This window comes from Sorex fumeus, unplaced genomic scaffold (genome assembly GCF_029834395.1).
Source record: "Sorex fumeus unplaced genomic scaffold, SorFum_2.1 ptg000153l, whole genome shotgun sequence".
In the NCBI taxonomy this organism is placed as follows: Eukaryota; Metazoa; Chordata; class Mammalia; order Eulipotyphla; family Soricidae; genus Sorex; species Sorex fumeus.
Window position 1 is genome coordinate 2234196 of NW_026606210.1, and position 24646 is coordinate 2258841.

Here is a 24646-nt window from a genome sequence, read left to right on the forward strand (position 1 = left end):
GCACGTTTTAAAGTTTGGTGGTTGTGGCCTGGACCTTGTGTCCTCGGCATCGTGGAGTCTGTGGTGTGGGCAGCGTGGCTGAGCCACGCCGTGCTGCCTGGGGACTCAGGCCTGGTGGTATAATGGGCAGACGGCCGGAATAGACACGTGGGCAGACACGGAGATGGCCAGTCAGCTCCGCGGAAGGCCAGGGACACGCCAGACCAGCGACGGGGAGCCGCCCCGGCCACTGACCCACAAGGCAGCTGGCGAGCGTGTGACGGCAACTGGCGGCAGTCTGAGGTGACAAAGCCGCTGGGGAAATAGCAGTTTGGGGACGTGATGGGTGTTCACCGCCTGGCCCAGCAAGCCCGGCCCCAGGGAAAGGGAAACCGCGGCCTCTAACTGCCACCCCGCCAGGATTGGCGGGCAGATGCTCACGACAAAACGTCCAGTTCCCAGACCAGCAACGGTCTGGCCATCCCGCTGTGCCACGCGCAGCAAACCAAGCAGGAGGAGCCGGGACCAAAAAGGTGGACGGGTGCGGGGCCGTGCCTGAGGGCCCAGCAGGGGCGCCTGAGGGAGAGGCAGGCCGTACGTGGGTGTGGACATGAGGGGGCACGAGGGGTGTGAGGCTTTCTCTGGAAATCAGAACAGCGGGCTCGCCCTTGCTGCTGCCCGTCTGGACACCAGGAAATCGGGCGGCACCGCAGCACCGACAAAAGCTTCTTCCGTTCAGATTTTGGACCCTGAGTCAGGGGGACATCGGCACTGTGCAGCCACGTGACAGCCCCCTCTGCCCCGCGCTCGTTAATCCTCTCTAGCCGGAGGGAGGGGCTTTGTCCCCCTCTGCAGTAACAGCACCTCTCAGTTGGGAAATCTGAGCTGCTGATGGGTGGGTATTTTGGTTTTTCCCTTTTTTAATTCCAGGGGCTGGAACCTGCCACTGCTTCACGGTGGTGCGGTTGATGGGGCGGCTGTAACGGCCCAGTGGAAATCTTCCTCGCCAAGTGATTGTCCATTCACGTGACGGGCGAGGCGGGCGGGGGTGAGCGCGAGCAGCGTTAAGACTCAGGAAACGGCACGTCGGGACTGAGTTGCTGGGGAGTCGGGTCCGGGGGGGTGGTGGACCACAGCAGCCGCCTGGCACTGGGCGTCTGCCAGGTGCACCGGCCCTTCCAGAGAAGGGGCTGAGCTGGGCCCCCCAGAGCAGCTCCTTCCTCCTGGGGACCCTCCCGTCGGGCCCTGGCTGGCAGCACCGTGGGCACCTTTCTGGGCGTTTCTAGCCACCCGAGCCCCCTGTGCCCGCCCCGGTGCCACCCCAGTCACCACGGAGACTTTCTTCTGTCCACTCTGTTCCACTAGCCACACTCGCCCTTAACTGGCACCCCCCCGAGACGCCGTGTGCGCCTCTCCATCTGAGCCTTCTCTGCTCTCCCCGCAGATACCCAGCGGGTGGATAACGGAGGAAGAACTGCGGCGCGTTCTGGAGGGCGCCATGGGCACGGTGAGGGAACCCGAGTTCCAGGAGCTGATGCAAGCGCTGGACCCTGGCGGCACCGGGTCCCTGCACGTGGCCAAGATCCTGGAGCTGCTGGAGGAGAGTGCCCGGGTGAGGGGTCTGCCCGGCTTCCCGGGACGTGGCATGAAGGGGCGGGGGCCACACCCAGCAGTGCTCGGGGGACCCTGTGTGGGGCCGAGGGTGGAGCCGGGGCCGGCTGCGTGTAGGGGGAAGCTGACTCTTCCCCCGGCTCTCTGCCGTCGTGGCAGGGTTGCGTGCGTTCAGCTCTTTGATCTTAACTCAGCCTCTCCCCGCCCCAGTGTGTGGGGGGGCAGGTTGGCATTGCCTCTGCCTGTCCTGGAGGCTTGTCCCTTCCCTCCTGGCCCTGGTGTGCTCCTAACGCCCCCCTCCCCATCAGTGCTTGGTGGTGGTTTTGGGGTCCCGGTGTCTATCCGCTGTCCAAACACAAGCCACATATGGCCTCTGGCACCTGGCGCTTGCTTCCTGCATTCGCTGCTGGCCGTGGTTACGACCTGCTTTGCTGACATGGCCACTGGGCCCCTGTCCGCCCGTTTGCTCGTGAGTGGCCGGATGCCGTCATGACCCCTCCTCTCCCCCTCCACATTGCTCTAATAGCTACACGGGTCTTTCCCGGTTTATGGCTCCCAGTAAGCTCATGCCGTCCCTCCTCCCGGCCCTACCCCCGTGTCCAGATGGGGTTTGGACTCTGCTCCCGGGCTGACCGGAGCCGAGCGGCCAGTCCAGTGGGCCTTCCTGCAGTGAAGCCCGGTTTGTGTCTCCCGCCAGGTGAGGAAAGCGCCATCACTTGGCTTAGATGCCAGGGCCGTGTCCGTGCTGGACTGGGGAGCCGTGAGTAGACCCCTGCCCTCCACACGCCGGGTGCCGCCCCGCGGTGCCGTGCAGCCGGACAGCGCGTCCCCTTGTCGCAGGTGGAGGGACAGCTCCGCAGCGGGGTCACTGAGAATTTCCAGGAGTGCTACGACAGGCTGCGGTCCCACGACCCGAGGGACTCAGGGCTCATCAGCCGAGCTGATTTCAAGGCCGTCCTGAGCGTCTTCTGCCCGTCCCTGACGGCCGGCCACTTCCTGAGGTGAGCGCCGGGTGCGGCTGTCGTCCTGCCAGCCAGGGGCCCCACGTGCTTTCGCCGCCTTCGGGGTTGACTTTGCCATCCCCCCAACACCCTCCCCAGCCGTGTGGATTCGGGATGCGGGGGCAGGCGCGTCTGCGAGAGTGCCCTCACTCCAGCCCTTTTCCCGGGGGCGCCTTGGCTCTTTCAGGCTCAGCAGCAAGTTCCTGGACAGGGCCTCGGGAAGGGTCCTCTACAAGAAGTTCCTGGCGTGCACGGGCCAGGCCCTGTCTCCGGTGCCCGCCGACCAACCCGGGAGGTGAGTCTTGTCCACTGAGCATGGAGCAGCCAAGTGCCCCACCCCTGCCTGCGCACGCCTGGGGGGAGGGGAGCCTGTCCAGCAGGGGCCTCAGCAGGGATCTCCCCGGCCTGAACTGCGAGGGGGGGAGGCTGGGGGGTCGCTTCTGTGTGGCTCTCTCTGGGCTCCCCGCTGCCTGGCCGTCTGCACTCTCGTACCCCCACTTGCGCCCCCACTGCAACTGGATCTTGACGGCGAGACTCATCCGTGAAATCCGGTAGTGTTTCCTACCGTGAACAGCCAGTTAATGAAAACCGTCTCTGAGCTGATTGTCACCACGGAGGCTGCGCCTCCACCGCTAGACCAGCCCCTCCTCAGCCAGGAAAAGCTAGAGTTTAGGCTAATGACAAGATGGGTCTGAACTTGCCCGTTATTGGTGATCCCAGATGCTCCGAGTACGGGAGACCGGCTGGGCCGGCCCCGCTCGTAAGTTCTCCCGAGAGCAGTGGGCGTCTCCTTGGCCCCCGAGTCTCCAGCGGTCTCTGTAGCCGCTGCTGCATGAGCGGGCTCGGAAAGACGGTATTTCGGCAGGACCAGAGCGCCCTGCACGAGGACGGGTCTCCGGAGTCGCGGGAATATGGTTTCCAACCGCCTGCATATTTGTGGAGGTCCCCCAGACCAGGGCCGGAAAGAAGAATGATTTCCCTTGAGCAGCTCCATGGCTGCTCCTCCCCTCAGCCCCAGACGGGGCGCGGGGGACGGCCCAGCCCCCCAAGCACACTGCCCACTCCTCGCCCCTGCGGCCCCTCCACTGTGGTGCGCTCATGTGCGTCAGACCGAGTTGGGCGTGGATGGCCATGGCGGGGCCGGGGGCCGGGGGCTTCCCTCTGTCCCCTACTTACACGAAAGGGTCTGCTTGGTCTCCCGTTCCCAAGAGCCCCAGCCCAGCCTTCGCACCCCCAGAACACAGACACCCTCTACCACTGCCACCCGGCTCCATGCTGGGGTGCAGGGGAGGCCTGCTCCAGGTGGCTGCGCCGGCTGGGCATGGCTGGGGAGGACAAGCCGGGTCTGGTGGGGGCACAGGCTCCCCCTGAGAACCTACTCGCCGTTTCAGAGCCCCGCCTCCCCGGGAGAGCCCCCCAGCCGTGGGCAAAGACGAGGTTAAGAAGCTGGAAAGCTGCATCCGGCGGCAGGGCCCGGCCCTTCGAAAGCGGTTTCTGGACCTCGGTGGAGACCCCGGCAGCAGGGCGGGCACGCCCAGCCCCAGGAAGGTGCGTGGATGCGCTCATGGCCTGGTGGGCCTGAGCGTCCCGCGGGCACTGAAGGGGATTCTGCAGGCCCAAAACGCCTCTGGCCACCTTCCCCGGCGCTTGGGGTGCTTGAGCTGTGAGGAATGAAAATGAGTGTCATCTGGGTGGGGGTGCCCTCCCGGGGAGCCCCGACCTGTGCTTTGGACCCCCAGGTCCAGGAAGGAGGAAAGCGCTGGCAGCCGAGACGCACCTGGGATGGGGCCAAGCCCGCTGACCGCCCCAACCCCCCCCCCCCCGTGTCACAGCAGGGGCCCCTGGGGACAGCCACAGGCTAGTGGCGAGCGTTCTGGCAGGGGGTGTCCTGGGCTGCAGTGGCCCTGGGGAGGCGCCATGGCCATTCCCGCGCCTCAGCCCGGGGGATGGGGGGTGGCTCGCCGCTCCGACCCTGCCCTCAGCCCGTGGCTTCCGCTCACTTTGAAGAAAACACTTCAGCCAACAGGTGGTGTTCTCCACGCAGACACTTGCTGCCGGAAGCGTGGGCTTTATCTCCAGGGAGAGAATAATGCCGCCAGTGGCTGTCGCTTGCCCGCTGCCCACAGTACTGGGCACCTCTGACTCTGACAGAGGGGGGAGAGGCCCCGAGGGGTCGCAGACACGGGCTCCCGACCGCCCCGCATGCCCCAGCCCACAGACCTGACACGGGCTGCAGAGGGAGGGAGGGAGAAGGCAGGTGGGGGATCCAGGAGGGGCCCGTGTTTCCCGTTGCGGACCAAGTGGCTGAAGATTGTCACCAGTGATGCAGATGAAGGCAGTTTCAGTGAGGGGCGGTGAGGACCGTGAGTCCTCCCCGAGTGGGTGTCGGGAGACTCCTCTCACCCCACGCCCAATTAATCACCTAAGCCTGCAGGCTCTCTGAACCAGACGGGGGTCCTGTACCCCAGACCCCCCAACCGGGCAGCCAGTGCAGGCTGCGAGCATGTCCCAGGATCTGCCCGCCCGTGTGCCCGCGTCCTTCCATCCTGGGACTGCTCATCTTGGCCCGGAGAGCGTCCTCCTCCTCCTCTGTCTTCCGCGGCCTGCCGGTCCGGTTCTCATCTCCTGGCTGATCTTCGCCATTATTTTTTTGGCCTTTTTTCTCCCCTAAAAGCATGAGTGTGTCATATGAAATTACAAAGTAAGCCCTTCGATATTAATCCGCACGAATTCATTTTTATATTCATCTAAAGGGGCACGTCCCCATCTCTCCCGAGTCAAACTATCGCCTTTGTCTCCAGAACCCCCGGGCCTGCAGGGCTGTGGCCGCGGCTGAACGCAGCGGGGTTTCTTTTTTATTTAGTAAAACTGATTTTTTTTTCATTTTTCTTTCTCTTTTAAATGTTTACATAGCTATTCTCAGCCAGTTTATATTTTTCCATATAAACTCTATCCAGTCATCCCCCCAATGCCTTATTAGAGCCGTAATTGGACTCACACTCCATTTATGTATTAAAATGTATCTGCCTCTGTGGCTCCCGCTTGCTGCGGGTCTTCCCGCGATGGAGGGACTCGGCCCGTGGCCCGGGTGAAGGTGGGGGACACACTCAGCTCTTGTGCGTAGCTAGGCCAAGGCCTCACAGTAAACTGCTCCGGGGGTGTGGGGGGGGCAGTGGGTCAGAGAGCAGAATGGGGGCAGCATCCCGGGGGCGGTGGCAGGGTCCTGGGGCTGCCCCCCAGGCTTTGAGGCCTTAAAGCCGTTGCCTGAGGCAGCCCCTCACTTGCTTCCGCCCCTCGGGCTGTGAGACATTCCCCTGTGCCTGTTCCCCGCTGTGCCTGTGTCTATACAAGGGGGGGCGGGATGAATAATTCACGGGCTGTTGTTTGCAAAATATCAAGTTATTTTTCAGAGATAGCAGCGTAGCTCCCTCCAGGGGCCCAGTGCTCTGTGCCTGTGGGTGCCGCCCCCCTTTCTAGAGAAGCCGCAGACCACGCAGGGTGGATGCGGTCAGAGTCCCCCACCCCGCAGGCCCATGGGCCCTCTGGGAATCTAGCCCCCGGCGCCCCCCAGAGCCTGGCCCACACCAGCTGTGGGGCAGAAGCTCTGAGCTAGGCTCAGGTGCCACAGGGGCCTTCACCCGCGAGGGCTGTCCTGCAGAGCCCCCCACATCTGTCCTGTGGACCCGCCCCTCTGTGTGCTGCTCTCTGTCCCGGGACCCAGGCTCTGTGCAAGCAGGCTGGGCCTCGGTATCTGCGTCTCCCAGGCCTCCCACGCAGGGTGAAGGGGGCCGCCCGGAGCGCGGATGGGCGCAGAGCAGGGTGAGGCGGGGAGGAGGAGGACGGCAGAGTGATGGGGAGCTTGGTGGTGGGGACGGTGGGGGGGGGTACAGTGGAGGTGATGGTGGCGGAGGCGACGGTGGTGGTGGTGGTGAGGGTGGAATGATGGATGAGACCAGTGTCTCCCCAGACTCCTGCTCCCTTCCCCACACTGGGCTCCCCTCCTGCCCCCGTGGGAGAAAGCAGGGAGCAGACTGAGTGTGAACCCTCCCTCCGCCTCAGTGGCATCAGAACTGGGGCGTGGTAGCACTTGGGCCTGGGGCTCCGTGCCCCACGCATGGGCACCCCTGTCCTGGGCTGGCCTGTGACTGAACACGCACACACACGCACACGCACACTCGCATGCACACAAGAAGCACACAGATGCGCTCACACATACTCATGCGCTTAAGCACGCAAACACATGCACATATTCATATGTGTACACACATGCACTCACATATACACACATGCACACATGCATTCACGGGCACGGACTCGGGCACATACACACAGACGCATGCACATGCACACTCATATACGGACACAGACACAGAATCACCACTCACATACACCCACGCACATACTTGCACTCACACGCACACACATTCACACTTGCACACGTGTACTTACACACACATGCATAGTCACACAGAGACTGATTTCTGTGTCCTTTTCTGGCACAAATGCCTCCCCTAAGTCATGAGTCATGGGGATGGCGACAGCCCCTGACCTGCTGCACCCCCAGAATCCCTTCCTGGGGTGGCCCCTCCAGCAGGAAGCTCTGTGTGTGGCGGGTGACTGGCCATCCACCTAAGCAGGAAGCCAGACGCCCCACGTGCAGGCCCAGTGAGACGACTACATCCCTCTGCACCCTGAGCAGGGGGTCTGCTCAGGCGCCATCATGCAGACACACACACACACACACACACACACACACACACACACACACACAGCCCTGTGTACCCCGGCCACCGAACGCACTACACACGCACCAACACGCACCCCTATACCACTCACATCCATCCCCCACACCCACAAACACACACACCCAGATACCACACATGTACTCACCGTGCACACTCACAGCAACACATCACGTGCCCTCATTACCACACACACCGCACACGTATGTCCCACTCCACGCCACACACACATGCGCACCATCCGCACACCCAAGGGCTAGTGGACCTGTTTTCGTGACCTGACCATCAGGTGAAGCGTCTCGGCGGAGGTCCCCTTCCGGAAGCTCTGTACCTTCCAGGGACACCCAGGCCCCGACGGCACGGGTGGGAAATGCCCCGGTCAGATGGCCTGGCTGTGTCCTCTGCTCTGATTTCCTCTTGTACAGGCGCACGGGGTGGATCTGGAGGTCAAGGGCACGTGTGTGGGAAAGCCTGGGGGTGCCCACGTGCTCAGGCTGGGTGCTGCTGCCCCATCTGTCTGCCTGTGAGCTCGACAGACCAGCCTGGGCCGGGGCGGCGGCAGGGCCCCACCCATAGGGGTAACAATGAGGGGAGCCCTGCAGAAGGGCGGGGCTGGGCGGGCGGCCACACAGCTGACCTGTCCCCTCGGCAGGCTGTAGAGGACAGCGGTGCGTCCCCGGACCATGCTGCGCGGCCCTCGCAGCCGCTCCCCGGCCCCGACAGGATGAATTTCCTGCAGTTTGCACCCGGATCCGACGGTAAAGCACCCGCGGCCCAGAGTAGCCACCGCTCGGGGCCCCCACAGCCCGTCCTCACAGCCCCGGACTCGAGAACGCATTTCTGATATGGGGAAGGGGGGGCCGGCTACCATGGCCCGGGGTAGGGGTCGGAGGGCCCCGGCTCCCTGGGACTGGAAAAGGAAACCGAGGCGTGACAGGTGCCCAGGACCTTCCGGTCCCGGCGTGCATCCCGGGGCTTCTGCGTGCTGAACTGTGCACACCTGCTCTCCGGCACCATCGCAGATGACCGGCCGTGTGGGCTGTACCGGCCCCAGCAGGCGAGCCTCCACTCGGCGGGCGACCCCAGCAAGTTCTACATCAGCGCCGAGGAGTGTCTGGAGGTCTTCCCGCAGCGGGTCCAGGAGCACTACGGGGTGAGCCAGGGCCCCCGGGCTGGGCGGCTCTGCCTTGTGCCCCTGGTGAGGCCCAGGGCCCGCCATCCTTTCTACCCTTCCGCGCGGCCACCAGTCACCGTCTCCTGGCATCTCTGCCTGCCCTGCTGGGGTGCTGGACCCCGTGGGGGACCCCTGCAAGGAGGGCTTCCTGGAAGAGGCGCCCCTTGGGAGGACTTTGGGGGTGGGTGGGGAGAGGGGACTAGCAGAAGGGGCAGACAGCGCGGCTTCCAGAGGAGCCCACGGGTTCTGGGGGGCAGGCGGAGGGACAGTGTGTCCACCAGGAGAAGGGGAGGGGCAGCCAGAGAGCAGGGCGCGGCAGAGTCCCCGGGGCGAGAAGGGCAGGGGGGTGTGGCCTGGCCCAGCTTCCAGGGCTCCAAGATGTTGGCCTTTGCCACGGCCACCAGCCCTCGCAGCGCCCTGTGCTGGGGTCAGAACCGCAGGATGAGAGGCCGGGCGGGGCAGGGCGGGAGCCAGGCACCCCGTCGGAGGTAGGGCCAGAGAGTCGGGGGACAGGGAAGCCATGTGACCGTGGTGCGCCCTGGGGTGGGGGTGGGGGAACCCAGGATGCGTGTGAACGCTCGGGACAGGCCGCTAGGGGTGAGCGAGGGTGGTCCCAAGCACTGCAGCAGGAGTCACGAGACAAGCTCATCCCGCCCAGCCTCTCTGTGGCCCCCCCTTGACCGCTGGTCAATAGATGAGGTCACAGGCCATGCGATGGGGGCGCCCACAGCCCCCACCTGGCTCTGCCCCGGGGTTTTGTTTGGGGGCCACACCCAGCGGTGCTCGGGGCTCCCTCCCGGCTCTGCACTGAGGATCCCTCCTGACACGCGCTGTCCCTGCTCTGCGGTCGCTCGGGCCCCGTCCCGCCCTGGAGGGCTGGGTTGTGGATGGACCTGCCCCGCCCCGCTGACCCCGCCCCGCCCGCAGGACCCCTACGCCGCCTTCTTCAGGATGGACACGGACAGGGACGGCGTGGTGGGCATGCACGACCTGCACAAGCTGCTGATGTGCCTGCTGCTGCACCTCACGCAGGCCGAGTTCCTGCGCTTCCTCGGGCTGCTGGGCCTCAGCCCCACCGTCACGCTCAACTTCCGCGAGTTCCGCAACCTGTGTGAGCAGCGGCCCCTCAGCGAGGACGCCCCGCCCCAGCGCATGCTGCGGTGAGCGGGCCCCGCACCAGCCTCCAGAGAGAACTGGCTGGAAGGCCTGTGGCCAAGCCTGGGCCCCCCACCCCCACGCCTGGTGGTGCCCCGTGTCCACCAGACTCTGGATAAAAGCCCCTGGAAATAGGGAGGGGCGCGGCTCTGGAAAGCGGGACGCCGGAGCCAGAGCACTGGGGAGCAGGAATGTTGGGATGGGCACCCGGCAGACGGGCCTATGTGACCTCAGTTCCTGGGATCAGTGCTGGGAGAGCTGTCATTTGTTTATGATTTTAGTCACATTTTTTTTAAAAGCACGACTGGGAACGATGAGAAATAATCGACTATTTTAAGGTGGTGCATTTGATCTAGTAAAATTAAAATCAAGATCACGGAAGACCCCTTAATCCTAGTGCACGTGCCAAAGGTTTCATGAAGGCCCCCACTGGTAACTGCATGCATGGTAGAAGGAGTTGTATTTCACACGGAAGCCCTCAGTCAGCTCTTGTGGGGAGGATTCTGGCCACACGCCCACCTGCTTGGCTAACTGTCCAGCCACTCACCGTTTATTCCTGCTCCGGTGAGTTCTGGTCCCCTGCCTTCGAAGTCGGCCCGTTTCGTCAGGGTCTCGGACCTCCTGGCAACACCACTGCCCGTGGCCTTTCCGTATCGTCCTGTTGATGTCTGTGGCGTCTCAGCGATGGCTCCGCTTCCCTTCCTGGGACTGGGACTGGCTGTCCCCTCTGCCTTTTTCTGGGTCATCCCGTGAGAGATCGACCCATTTGATTGACGTCTCAGAAGGAGCCTTTGGTGTCCCTGCTGTTACTCTTCTCGACGCACCATTTCCTTATCCCTCTGCGCTTGGGGCAGAGTTTGCTCTCCTTCATTTTCTTCAGCCAGCAACCCAATTTGTCACTTCCTTTCTTTTCTAACAGAAGTCTCTGATGCTCTCAGTTTTTTTGGTTAGTTGCACCCCACAAATTTGGAGGCACAATTATGGCATATTTTATTTCCCTTCATTTTTAAATGTTTTCTGATTTTCCCCGAGTCTTTCTCTGAATTCAAAGATTATTTAGAAGGATTGTTTTTTGATTTAAAAATATCTGCATAGTTTCTAAATATCCTTCTGTTGGTGCTACACAGTTGATGCTGTGGTTCGAAGTATTCTTGTGTGATTTTAATTCTTGCATTTGTAAGCCCTAAAAATGTTCTGTTTTGGAGACTATTACATACATCCTGAGAAGACTCTTATATTTAGATGCCGTTGAGTGGAACAATCTATAAACAAGGTCAAGTAAACAGATTCCATGCCAGTCTCTGCTTGGTTGATCTTACCAGGAGTGCAGAGAGAGAGGAGTGTTGGAGCCCCCTGTGCTGGCCAGGGAGGAGTGTCCAGTCCCCCGTGCGGTCAGGGAAGAGCATCCAGGCTCCCGCCCCTGGCGATGCCTGCTGTGACCAGGGTCACCTCCTTTCTGCTCACCCACCTCCGCATCCCCGGCTTCTGTGCTGGCTTCGCTCTGTCCTTCTGGCGTAGCTTTGTGGGGGCTCGGCTCTTCCCTCTTTCCCGATAGTGGGTGATGCCCGGCCCCCTCTCCTGCCCATTTGGGCATGCTCTCTCCCTCCTGGTCACCAGCCTCTGCCTCCAAGCAGGGCCGTCCCCGCCACCTGGGCTTGGCCCATGGCCTTTCCCCCACGAAAGGAATGGGCATGGCCCTGTGGCCCAGTGGCCCTGCCGCTGCTGGTCTGTCCTTGCAGGTCTCTGGCCGTGAGCGCCCAAAGGCATGGCTCCCACCTGCCCTGACCGTCGCAGCCTCGCTCTCGGAGCTTCCCTGGGCCACGACAGGGTCGCGCCACATGTGTGCTGGTCAGACGGCCCACCCAGGGCTCCGCGTGCCAGGCCAGGGTCAGAGCCCAGGCACCCGTGATGGACAGGGCCAACCGTAGAGGGGGCCTGGTGACTCGGCTCTGCAGGGCCCCAGGCGAGGGCGAGTGGGTGTGTGGAGTGTGGGTGACGTGTCCGGGCCGGCTCCGGGTGGGTGCAGGTGAGCGAGTGAGACCCTGGGGCACCGCAGATGGGCAGGAGCGAGAGCCCGGGGATGCCAGCAGGAAGGGGCACCCACCCTCCCGCCCTCCGGACTCTGCCCAGGCTGCGGGGCCTTTGTCCAGCCCAGGGGGCCCAGGGTTCCGTGGGGGTCCGGTGGCAGTTGGAAGGAGATGGAGCAGAAATCCAGGTGTGGGTGGGGGCGGTGTGGCTCCCGGCAGGGCTGGCTGTATGCTCGGGGGTGCAGAGAACCAGAAGGGGTGTGGGCAGGTGGGGGCACGTGCTCGCCAGGGGTGGGACCGTATCTCTGGCCCTTGGTGCCATTTAAGCAGCGAGGGGGGTGAGTCCACAGCGCCCCCAACAGAGAAGCAGGCGCTGTGGAGTCCAGGTGGATTTAAAGCCGGGTAGGGGGCGAGCACCCCTGCGGGGAGCGTGCCAGGCTCTGTGTGCCCATCCAGGAAGCGGCTGCCGCCTCCTCTCCTTCCCCACGTCTCGGGGGTCTGCGGCGGCTCCCCCAGAGGAGACCCAGACACGGCCCCGGGCAGGCCTCTCTGGAGGGCACTGAGCTCAGCACCCACTGTGACTCAGTGGCCGCCACCCGGAAAGCGAGGGTCCCGGGCTGCTGTGTGAGGCCACCGAGGAAGGGTTGTGGCTTGGTGGGGTGACTCTTGTGGCCGTGATGGGCACTGGCTAACCCGCTGTGACCTGCATTGGTGATTGGTGTCAGAGGTTGAGGGCCATGAGGCCAAAGGTCAGAGGCGGGCTCGGCCGTGAGATGCAGTTCTCGGTGGCTCTCTCCCGCTGCAGAAGGAAAAGTGGCCGGTGCTGAGAGGCCCCTGGGCCCGGCCGTGCTTTCCCCGGTTGTTTCACCTCAGCGGCCTGGTCACTGTGCAGACATGGCAGGCAACTGGCAGTCGAGGCTGCCTTTGCCCTGGGAGCCGCGCGGCCCCCCTCCCCCACTGCACTCCGGGGCTGGGGGCTCGGGGCCCTTCCTCTGCCCACCCAGCGCCTCGACTTCTCTCGTGTGTTGTCGACCAGTGGAAGCAAGTAACGGGTCCCAGGGTCCTGCGGTCCCACAGCGGGGAGGCCCTTCCTCCTCGCAGGCAACCCAGGCTCACCCCTCAGCACCCCGTAGGGTCCCCCGAGCACTTCCAGGAGTGATCCCTGAGTGCAGAGCAGGAGTCAGCCCTGAGTACCCCCAGGTGGGGCTCCTTACCCCCACCAAGAAGTTATGGTTTCCTGGCAGGCCTCCGCGGGGTCTGTCTCCCGTCTCCCCGCGCTGGCTGGCTTTCCGGGGTGCCTTGAGCAGTTCCTAGCGAGCCCCGCAGCTTCTCCCACGGGTGGGCTTCGCAGGGCAGGGTCTGAGCTCACAGTGGGTCACCTCGGGGTCCGGAAACACCTGGGTCCCCTGGGAGCAAGGCAGCCAGGTACCCACAAAGGGCTCAGTGGGTGGGAGACCCGAGGCACCTCGAATTCCTACACTGCAGCCGCCGTGGCCGGCCCTGGCAATGTCCATGGCGTGACTGGCCACACGGCTCTCATGAACGAGTCTTGTGAGCTGCACGGACAGGCCAGTGGTGGGAGAGTGAATAGGGACTTACGGGGGGGGGGGTCTAGGAAAGACGCCAAGCACAGAGCCAGGGGACGACTGTACGGGGCAGGGGAGGGTGTTGGCGAGCCCGTGGCATTGAAACCCGGCCATTTGCCGTTCTGCCCCTCCAAGACAAAAGCAGAAGGTCGTGGACACAGAACTAGCCTGTGGGCAGGCTCATGAGTATCTCGTGACCAAAGCGAGGACCCGATGGTCAGACTTGTCCAAGGTAAGAGTGACCATGCCCCCAGGGACAGCAAGAGAGCCCCCACCATGTTTCGGGGCTGCGGGGTCCTGCCTTCGAGGGGGGGCAGTGTTGGGACCCCAAAGTGACGACCCCCCTCCTTGAAACGGTTTACCCTGGAGGAAGCCGGTGGGGGGGCAGAGGCCCAGCCCCGGGCAGGAGGGGGCGGTGGGCGGGCGGGGGATGGGTGCTGAGGGCAGGGAGCACACCTGCCTGCTGCCCCCTCTGTGCCTGCGCGGCCCCGGGTTCTGCGTGGAGGAGTCTGGGGGCTCGGCCACAGGGTCTGCACAGGATTCCCGTGCCAGGACCCAGCAAGTGGCCGCACCGCCCCTCCTGGCTGGGCCCCGCCTGCAGATCTGCCTTGCCGAGGCTCCCGGCCTCTCCCCAGGCCTCTGTCCGCACTGGGCTCGCCCCCTGCGTGTCAGGAGCCTTCACCCCTTCACGGTCTCAGCTTTGCTGGGAATATAAACTCGGCTTCCCAACATCTTCGGGGCCTTGCTGCGCACACCAGCAGGCCTGGCAAAGGGCAGGGGGCAGTTCCCGTGTCCCTCGCCTCTCTGTCGGTGCACTTGTCCTGTGCCCGAGACCCCAGGGCAGGCCTTGCTTCTATCAGCCTGTGTCCCTGTTGTCCAGGGCCTGCTGGGTGCTGCCTGCTGCCCCAGGCCGGGTCCCCCTGACATCATCTGCCCCTGTTGCTCCAACACTGGGGCCTCGGTGAGAGGCCCAGATACCCCACAGTGCCCCTTGCCCGCATCTCTCAGGCCCCCTCAGTGCTGGGGCTGACCCTGGAGTGCCCCTCTCAGCGCCCCGCACGCCCCCGCAGAACTTCCTGGAGACGGACTCGGACGGGAACGGCATCCTGCGGCGCCGGGACATCAGGAACGCGCTCTATGGCTTTGCCGTCCCGCTCACGCCGAGGGAATTCGAGAAGCTGTGGATGAGGTGAGTGGAGTCGGTGCGCTGCCCGCCAGGGGGTCACCGCGGTGCTTCTGCCCGGCCCCGCTTCCTGGCTCGGGCGCCCCCGTGTCTGTCTGGGTGGTGGCTTTGAGGGGGGCCCAGGTGGAACAGCAGAGCCAACTGTTGGGACTACAGGGGCACAGGAGGCAGCACCCGGGATGGAAGTCACGGCCTCCTGCTGGCCAGGCAGACGCTCTCCGGCGCGGAGCCAGCCTGGGCCCCCCGGCTTGTGTGTGTCGGGGTCCTTGGAGAGACTCTCCTGCGGCCACGCGGGGGCCGGGGCCAGTATGCCTCAGTACCAGGCCCGCCAAGGCTACGCCAGGCACCTTCGACTGCTTCCCAGAAGCGGGTCCTGGGCAAGGACCCAGCCCCGCCCTGGGCAGCCGGGACCAGACACAGCCCGTCCCCAGGGCCTGCCCACGGGGAGCCACGCTGCCCGCAGCTGCTTAGAGGAAGAGATCCAAACTTTCAGCAACCACAAGTGTCTCCCGAAGGCCTCGTGCGCTGAAAATAGCATCCCATGCCGATTCCGTTTCGCGGTGTGTTTCAGACTGAGCCGCCCTGAAACCAGGCCCAGAGCCCGCCCCCACCCCCACGGCCCCGTGTGGAATTCTGGGTGCTGGCCACTGAATGGCACGTCTCTTTCCACGCCCCAGAGCTCTCTTCTGCGCTGTTCTTACTTCCTGTGGTCGCCCCCCCAACACACACACACACACACACACACACCTGTACACACACACCTGTACACACACACCAGGCAGGGGTGGGGCGGGGGGCCAACATCAGTGTCGCCAGGGCAGGCGCGGGGGCTGCATCACTTTCCTGCTTTCCATGTGTTGAGAGCGGAAGGCAGGAGCATTGGCCGAGTTTAGAATTAGGTGGGCTGTTTTCGTGTTAAATTTAGGAATGCAACTTGAAGTTCCTACAAAATCCTGATCTGATTTTTTATTTTAGCTCCGTTCAGTTCTAGCAGCACGGTCGACTTCCCTTCCCAGCAGCCGGCAGGAGCTTCTGGCTGCGTTGTCAGAGGGTAGCGGTGAGCGGCCGCTTCCCCTGAAAGACTAGGCACGACTGCCCAGTGGGGCGGGCACTGCCAGGGGCTGGTGGGGGACAGGAAGTGCCCCTCCCTGGGTCTGTGGTGCAGCATGGACCGCGTTCAGCGGCTTCCAGAGGAGGGGGGCACGGGAGATGCTGCCGGGGTCGGAGGCCGGGGCCTGAGCAGCTGTTTAGGCAGGAGAGGTGGGGGTGTGGAGGGAAGTGGCCTCACTGAGCCAGGGACACTCTCTGGGCTATACCTGGCCGTGCAGTGTGAGGAATCCTGCCCGGAGTCCCACCCGCCAGCCCCGGCTCCTGGCCACCCCATGGCTCTTCCCCCGGGCCTTTGAAGCGAGTCTAGCATGGAGTTTGCCCGTGAGGCCTGGGCTGGGCAGTGGTGACCCGTGGGTCTCAGGGCTTGACCCATCACAGCATCTGGTTCCAGGCAGAGGGCCCTGGACTTATTCGGCATGTCATCCTGTTTTTTGTCAATTGCCTCGAGCAGGCCCCAGTAACATCTCCTTTGTCCCAGCCCTGAAATTTTTTAAAGTGCCATATTCAAGGCTCTTTCAGGGTTAAGAGAATGAGACCCATCATTGTTACTGGTATTTGGCATATTGGGTACGCCACGGGGAGTTTGCCAGACTCTGTCGTGTGGGCAGGTTACATTTGGTAGCCTGCCAGGTTGTCCAAAGTAAGAATAAGAGGAGCTGGGTTTCATAGTCTCTGGGTCTTGGCCGTTGATGGGATTACACGGCGTCAGGGGGCCAGTTTTCCCCGGTTTTAGGGAAAAAAACACTCAGCTCCTCCCTGAGATCTTTGCCTTCTCGACCCCAGCAGGCAGGCACTGAGGTACTGCTGCCCCCAGGTGTGGGCAGCGGGAGTGACCAGAGCTGGAAAGGTGCCCCAGGAAGCCTTGTGTCCGCCTTGGGGATCAGTGAATGAATGCACCCACCTCCAGGGTGGCCCCTGCCCCAATTTGGCTGCCCATGTCGGCACAGTGCTGGGTCCTCCCCAGGGGAGGAGCCTCAGAGAGTGGCTTCACCCACAGCCTGGACTCATCTCCTTGCCCTGTTCAGTTGCCCAGAGAGGACACCTGGGGGCCGAGCTGGGTAAATGGGGAAACGGAGCTGGAGATGGCCAAGGCTAGACATAGCCGGACACAGCCAGACACACGGGTCAGATACAGCCACACGGGTCGGATATAGCCAGACACAGATCAGACACAGCCGGGCACAGCCGGGCACAGCCAGACACGGCTGGCCAGGAACATCTGCCCGCAACTGCTTAGAGCCAGCCCAGGACCTTGCACAGGGCTCATCTTGAAAAATCCGTCCATAATTGTGAATTTTATTGATTAGATGGAGACCAAGATCTTCCCATAAAAAATAAATGCCTTTTTTCTTTTAGTAGAATTGGCAATTTGCCTTTCTTTTTATTAATTGAAATAAGGCTGTTCTATTTGAATAGTGTGGAGAGATAAAAACCCCCATTATGCCTTTCCCGTGAATCGTATTTCAGGAAAGTCTCAATAATAGAGCAGCCGCAGAGGCGCAGCGCGTCTCCTTATCTCGTTTCCTCCCTGGTCTCTGCTCTGGCGGCGCTTTTCTCCTCTTCAAGGAGAAAACAGGGGCTGCGGCGGCGACTGGTGCTACTCGGGTTTGGGCTGGGTGTCATCGCAAACAAAGCCCGCATCCGGCAGGCTCCGTGGGCCACGAATGGGTGAAGGGTGGGTCTCAACGTCCTCCGGGTGAAGCAGGGGGCTGGCCGAGATGGGGGCAGGGCGCCCCCAGGACCCTGGCCCGAGGCCGACGACGCCCTGGGCCGTGCAGGGCGCAGAGCAGCCACTGAGGCCGCCGTGCCCCTCTGCAGCTACGACACGCAGGGAAGAGGGCACATCACGTACCAGGAGTTCCTGCAGAAGCTGGGCATCCCCTACAACGCGGACGTGCACCGGCCCTACGCCACCGACTACTTCAACTTCATGGGCCACTTCACCAAGCCCCAGCAGATCCAGGAGGAGACCAAGGAGCTGCAGCGGCGCTCGGCCGAGAAGGCGGGGCCTCTCGGGTGAGGGGCGGGGCTCTGGGAGAGCCAGCCGGGGGCGGAGCCAACGGAGGGGCGGGGCCAACGGCGGGGGCGGGGCTCTGAGGAACTTGGAGGGGGAGCCAATGGAAGGACGGGGGCGAATGGGGGAATCAAGGGAGGGCTTGGGGAACCAGAGGCTCCTGGTGGGGGGAGGAGCCATGGGAGGGGCGGGGCCCTGGGGATTTAGAGGTGCCCGGCTGGAGGAAGGGCCAATGAGAGGGCGGGGTCAAGTGAGGGGCGTGGTCAAATGGGGGCGGAGTCAATGGTGGGCGGGGCTCAGGGACGCCCCACCCCCGCGCTCAGTCTGTGGACTTAGAGGCGCCCAGCTGGGGGTGGAGCCAATGGAGAGTCAGGGGCCAGTGGGGGCGGGGCCCAAGGAGGACTCAAGAAATGCCCAATCAGCCAAGGGAGGGGAGAGATATGGGCGGGGTTGGACTCTGGGGGCTGAGACGTGCCCAGCTGGGGGTGGAGCCAGTGGAGGGGCGGGGCCAGAGGAGGGTGGAGTCAATCGAGGGCGGGGCCAGCGAGGGGGCGGGGCCAAAGGAGGGCGGAGTCGGGGCCGGCCAAGGAAGGACTCCGAGGCGCCTGGCCGCCAAGGGAGGGCAGGAGCCAGCACCGGCCGGGGCTCCGGGAACCCTAGTGACGTGTGTGCCAGCCCGGCGGGCTGCAGGGATGAGGGGTAGGTGAGCCCGTGTCCTGGCAGCAGGCATGTTTCCCCGTGGTGCCCTCCCAGGGCAGCGCCGTGAGGGCTCTCGCTCGCTACTGCGCTGCAGCTCCTGGTGCGAAGTAACAGGCGGCCGGCGGACTCCAGACCACCCGCTACCCCTGTTGCGTGGTTGGAAACTCCCGCAGTGTTTCCCGGCCCTTCCCCGCACCCTGGTGCCCGCTGAGGCTGCATCTGTCTGCCTAGCAGGGGGTGGGACATTCCCTAGGGAGTAATCAGTGGTGGTGGGGGGGACCGTGCCCTGCAACCACAGAGAAGGGAAGACCCCCCAGCCCGCCAGGACCCAGGAAACAGCATTTGCGCACGTGGAACCCTCCGGGCATTGCTGGCCTCAGGAAAAGCCTGTGAAGGTTCAGAGCCAGTTCGTGGAATGGGGCACCCTCTGCCGCCAGGATTGGGGCCTGCCTGCCAGGCCCTGCTTGCGTGGAGGAGCCCTCAGTCCCCGAGCATGGAGCTTGTGGCCAGTGGTTCCAGAGGTCACTGCTGCTCAGGAAGGCTTGCGGTGACATCCAGCGGGGATTTCTCTGCTCATCTCAGGGGTGCCCTTTGGGCCCACACCCTCCTTCCGGGAGCCCATGTGGCTCTGATCCGCGCACCTGTCTCCTGGTGTCCCCACCACAGAGCCGCAGGATGAGGGAACGGCTTCCCAAGGGAGGAGGGAGGCCCGAGTGACCCAGCACCTCCAGCACGGGCACAGGGCTCGGGGCGGCTTATCTGCTGCCCGGGCTCTTGCTGTGGGTCCAGCTGTGACTCGCCCCTGCTGGGGCCTGTCTGAGGGACCCTGGGAATGGGTCATCCATGGTGACATGCAGCAGGCGGGCCATCTGTGGGGCTGTGGGCACCATGGCTATCCGTACACTGTGACCCCACCAAGGAGATCCTGGCCTCCTGAACCACCCGGCAATGCTGCCGCCTTGGTTTTATGAAAACACGAAGCTCCAAGAAAACAAGAAGGGCCCTTGCCTCATTGATGCCTTCGTTCGGGGGCATTAAGTGGCAGACAGCAGAGGTGATGATGAGGAATAGTTCTTATCACGGGTCTGAGTCCAGCAGATGCCAGGGTGGGCAGAATGACACTGTTGTCCAGTGTTTGTGGGCAGCTCCTGCCCCTGGCCATGGGGGGCTGCGGACGGAGGGAGCCGGGTCCCCACCTGTCTTCCCAGCCACCTCCCACCTCTCATCACACACCCTCTTGCTGAATTCCTTCCTCTTGCTGCTCCAGACACACCCAGGGAACTGTCCTCTGCCCGCAGAGATGGTGTGTTTGGCTTTTCTAGAATATTCTCTTCCCACAACCCAGCTTGTGTTGGAACCCAGCAGTGCCCTAGTTCTCTGAAGTGGGGAAAATGACCCCAAAGTCCTGAAAGAACCTCAGTCCCGGGGTCTGTCCATTGCCCACTGGGTCCAGTGCAGAGCGGTCCGTTCGGAGATGTGCACATTACAGACGTGTAATGTTTGCAGACATGTGTCCCTCTAAGCTGGAAGCGTTTCTCCAATTGGATTCAGAGACCTGCAGACTCTCTGTGGGGGGAGCCCCCAACCACCACAGACTTGGTCTCTGTCAGCGGGACCCAGCATGAACAAGTCACCAGGCTTGAGGGGACAATGAGGCACAAAGGGGAGAAGCCACGGGACTGGACATCAGCAGTGGCGAGCATAGAGGGGGCCTCACTTCTTCATCGCACTGCGCTCCGTTCAGTCTCCGCGCTCTGGCCTTGCTCCCACCAGCCCCAGGGCCTTGGCACTGGCTGTCCCGGGCCCTGCAGGGACCTCCAGGCTCCACCCCTGAGTCCTCACCTCTGGCACTCTGGACATTCTCGGTCCTGTCCACGTGCTTCTACAGGCTCACTGGACTGAGGCCCTCCGAGGCTTCCCAGCACGGGTGCCCCTGGAGTCTGAATGAGGAGCCCAGCTGGGAATCGAGGCTCGGCGAGCCCCTGGCAAGGAACGAGTATTTCACCTCCCGTCTCCGTTCTTTCATATCCTCCGTTCCGTTTTGAGAGGAGCAGCTGCAGGAAGAGAAAAACAAGAGCAGGCGGCCATTTCTTTAGTGTGCTTTTGCTCGCGCCAAGGGATCGTGGCTCACGGTCTCTCCCAGGCCGCCCTTCCCCAGGGACGTCCCTCCAGGGCCTCGGAATGCCCCCCCCGCTGGGCGCTCACTGGGCAGGGTCCCCACTAACCCGGGCAGGAACCCTGGGCCTTGGCGCCAGAGTCTGTTGGCTTGGCGGGGCCCTGCGCATCCCTGAAACGCATTTCCTTCCAGGGACCAGCTCAAGGAGCACCGTCAGGATATCTGCAAGGCCTTCAGCAAGCTGGACCGGTCCAAGACGGGCGGCTGCGTGTCCCTGAGCAAGCTGCAGAAGCTGCTGCAGGAAGGCGGCTGCACGCCGAGGGAGGAGGAGCTCACCCAGCTCCTAACCAGGTCTCCCTGCCCTGGGCTCGTGGCACAGTGCTCCCGGCCGCGGCTCCGTGTCTGCGCGTCTCTGCCGTGTGGCTTGGCCTCTGCCCCTCTGCGTTAGGGCCCAGTCACCCCAAGATGGCCGGCGTGAGCCCGCGGAGTGAGCCCGCGGAGCCTCCTTCCCTGCTTTGCCCGCGAGGCTTTTAATGCAACCCCCACCGTGCTCCCAAGCCCGCAGCCGCCAGCCTGCACCCCCTCGCCCTCGCCCCTCGCCCTGCTTTTCCAAGACGGGCACAGGCAGACTCTGAGCAGGAGATCGCCGGACTTTCTCCCAGCACGCAGCACACCTTGTCCCCCCCGGCCGGTGCCTCCCGGACACCTGCGAGTCCCACGCTGAGATCGTAACTGGGGGCTCCGTTACGGGGGTCCCCGCAGGCGGCTCCTTTTCCCTGTCCCAGGCAGTGATTTGTCTTCCCCCGGTGGTGGCGGTCGCGGCTGGCTGTGTGTGCTGAGGCTTCCGAGTGTGATTCTCTCTGATGCTGACTGGCTCCCCTCCCCGGGAGCCGGACACCCGCTCTCTCCCCGTCTCCCCGCGACTGTTCCTAGTCTTGCTGGGCACTGCCTAGAGCCATCCAGGGCGGTGGGGTGGTGTTCCCGCGCTGTGACTGTCCACTCACTCTTTCCTGTGTCACCCCCCCGGCTCTTTGGCTTCACCCCTGCTCAGACCCGCCCCGCCCTCCGTGGAGCCTGGCACATCGAGGTTTAGGTTGGGAGGGGTCGGAACCAGCGTCCTCCGTCATTTCGGAAGATCGCCGCCCGCCGTTGGCTGTGAATGTGTCTTCCTGCTCCCCTCCCACTCCTGGCACCCCAGTCCCGTGGATATTGTGCTTTTCAGAATCGCACCCCTGGAGCTGGGGGCGCCCGTGGTCCCTCCGTTCTCCCTTTCCTCCCTGCGTCCCGCCTGGCCACCTCCCTCCACCACACGCTGTCTGCCGAGCCGTTCCAGGAAGCCTTCACCTCCTTTCGCTGTTGTGGGCTTGATCCTGGGATTGATTCCGTCTTTCAAAGCTCCCCTCTTGGGTGGAGGGCTAGTACAGCAGGTAGGGCATTTGCCTTGCACACAGCGAACTCAGGGTCCATCTCTGGCACCCATATTGGCCCCTGAACACAGAACCAGGAGCGAGCCCTGAGCACAGAGGAGCGAGCCCTGAGCACCGAGCCAGGAGTCAGCCCTGAGGACTTCCAGGTGTGTCCACCAAAGCAAAGAGTTCTTCTCTCTCTGCTTTTAGTTCTTTCTCCCTTTTCAAAGCACTTTAAGTTAGAAAGGAAAGTAATCAATTTACATTCCGCATGTCATACGTACACATAACAAATAAACATGTTTTATGTTTATTCTGTGAAGACTTTCATATATAATATTAACCCAGGGAAGATAGAAGTTCAATTTAATATTAATAAAATACCACTTATAATAACTAAACTACACATTCAGTTTAGTTGTATTTCTTCTTTTTTTTTTAAATTGAACCACCATGAGATACAGTCGCAAAACTGTTCATGGCCGGGTTTCAGTCATACGATGTTCCAACACCCGTCCCTCCATCAGTGGACATTTCCCACCACCAAAGTCCCCAGTTTCCACCCCACCCCACCCCCAGCCTGTGTCTATAGCAGGAACTTTCCTCTCCCTCTCTCTTTCTCTCTTCCTCGCTCTCCCGCTCCCCCCTCCTCTCCCCCTCCCTCCCTCTTTTCTCTCTCCCCCCCCTCTGTCTCTCTTCTCTTCCTTTCTCTCCATCTTTCTCTCTCTCTCTTTCCCTTGTTCTCTCCCTCTCTCTCCCTCTCCCTCTCTCTCCCTCTCCCTCTCTCCCTCCCTCTCTCTCTCTCTCCCCCCCCCCCCCTTTTGGGCATTGCGGTTTTCTGCTTTTATTTCTCATCTGTTCTCGTGTGTTGTCTACAGTATTTTAAATTCCCAGTCTGATCAGTTAAAATAGACATTTCCTGTCTGCGCCTCTCCTGCTTTCCCTTTCAGATGGTGTTTTTCTTGCTGCTTAATGTGCGTCCTCCTTTGTGCCATTGAGAGCCAGGCATGCCGTGTCCATCCGACTGTGCGGCTTTGGGGTTTTGTTTGTTTTAATTCGGGCCTTAACGGGCGGTGCTGGGGCTTCCTCCCACTGTACCGCGGGGTCGCTCCTGGCAGGGCTTGGGGACCCCTCGGGCTGGGCTGAACCTGGGTCAGGCGCGTGCGGGCCAACACCTGCTGCTGCCATGGGGGTCACCGTGTGTCGCCTTGTGCCTGCCTCCCAGGCGCTGCCAGGGCCCCGGCCGCCTCCAGCGTCCTGCTTCCGTCTCTCTCGCGTCGGGCGTTCCCTGTCCCTCCCGTTGGCTGGGCCGTGTGCTGCCCCCGTTGCTCTTCTGCCCAGCCCGGGTGACCTGCTAGGAGGATGAGCAGAGGATGTGCAGAGGGACTCGGCCTGACCGCTGACTGCGGCCTCGGCAGAGGGACCTCCTCCCCCTTTTCCCCCACTTGGGTGAGGCGGGCAGCTGGCCGGCCCCGCTCCCTGTGGCCGTGGGGGGACCCGGCCTCCCTGCAGGCCTGTCGCTGTCCTGAGGGGAAGCCTCGGAGTCCCTGGGACTCCCAGGGTGGGGCCCGAGTGTCCGAGGCTCACCGGGCCTCGCCGCACGTCGTGTGAAGACGACCTCCAGGGCCCGTCAGGGGCAGTTGTGGTTCGCGGTCCCCGGGCTGGAGAAGCTGTGTTCTGTCTTAGCAGCCCCTGGGGACTCTGCAAGGCCGGACCCTTTGCTCCCCATTCTCTCTCCCGGCCACTAGCCGCCACCCTCAGGCCTGCGGCCCACCCAGGCCATTCCCTGCTCCCCTGGCAGGGGCTGAAGCTATGTCCATGGTGCGCCAGGCGAGCAGCCTCTGTCCTCTCGGCAGCCACCTTCTAACCGGGTGGGGTGGGGGCGGCTGGTGTTGCCTGCCGGGGCCGTGCCCAGGGACACGAAGGGGCATGGACCAAGCGCCACTGCTGAGCGGTCACTGTCCAGGGTTTGGCCCCCCTCGGCGTCTCTCCTCTGTCACCCTCTGTCCACTTCCCCCGCGGCCCCCCTCTCTCTCACGTCCCCCCATGCACTGGCCGTGTGCTGGCAAGTGGCTCCAACCCCACTCCCCACGTCTCTGCGTCTCCGCTGCTTTCCCGGGTTCTCTGTCCAGGTGCTCCCACCGCGAGGCCTCCCGGAAGGACATTCCCTGGCCCTGGCCGCGTGCGTCTCTTCTCCCTCACGGGATTATCACGTGTCTCAACATCACCCGGGGAGGGATTCATCTGAGCAGGACCAGGAGACAGCGGGGGAAGCCCAGGGCGGCCCGCGCCGGTGTGGCCTGGGTGTCTGTATGTCTGCACACGTGTGCGCCCACATGGGTGTATATCTGCACGCACATGCCTCCGGGCCTGTGCACACGTGGCATATCTGTAGGTGTCTGCATGGGAGTCCGTGTGCGCGTGTTTGTGTACATGGAGGTGCACAGAGAGATGTGTCTAGAGTCAGGCGTGTGCATGTGTGTCTGTGTGGGGCACGTGTGCATATATGGTCGTGGGGGGGAGGGGGCACATCCTTCCTCACGTTCTGTCTGTTCTTCCCTTCCTGAAGCAGAGCTGCCCCTCACCCCCACGTCTATTCTCAGCTGAGCAGGAAAAATAGAAAATGAAAAAAAAAAACCCGCAGAAAAATAGCAGCAGCTCAATAATTAGGGAAACGGTTGCACGGGAGGCCTGTCGGAGCAGATGCTGTGTAAACAGTGCGAGAGGTCCCCAGTCTCGGCGGCTCCCGGCGCGGGGCTCTCGGCCTCTTCGGGGGTGGACCCCAGCTCAGCCCCTCCAAGGTGGCTCTGCGAGAGCCTCTCTGTCACCAGCGGTTACGAGGA

General features: G+C 62.9%; 2 protein-coding genes across 2 annotated transcripts in view; one reads left to right on the top strand and one right to left on the bottom strand.

Annotated features, from left to right (window-relative positions):
* MPPED1 (metallophosphoesterase domain containing 1) overlaps nt 1-24646 on the bottom strand; it is a 225515-nt gene that overhangs the window by 158347 nt on the left and 42522 nt on the right. The window lies entirely within an intron of this gene.
* The window catches only part of EFCAB6 (EF-hand calcium binding domain 6), an 86232-nt gene that overhangs the window by 43545 nt on the left and 18041 nt on the right, over nt 1-24646 (top strand). Inside the window, exons 12-23 of the mRNA XM_056107080.1 lie at nt 1424-1591; nt 2288-2350; nt 2431-2591; nt 2779-2886; nt 3983-4139; nt 7986-8091; nt 8356-8486; nt 9435-9667; nt 13411-13507; nt 14346-14464; nt 17387-17584; nt 20590-20748. Coding sequence (XP_055963055.1) covers nt 1424-1591; nt 2288-2350; nt 2431-2591; nt 2779-2886; nt 3983-4139; nt 7986-8091; nt 8356-8486; nt 9435-9667; nt 13411-13507; nt 14346-14464; nt 17387-17584; nt 20590-20748 — 1700 coding nt within the window. The remainder of the gene's footprint in view (nt 1-1423; nt 1592-2287; nt 2351-2430; nt 2592-2778; nt 2887-3982; nt 4140-7985; nt 8092-8355; nt 8487-9434; nt 9668-13410; nt 13508-14345; nt 14465-17386; nt 17585-20589; nt 20749-24646) is intronic.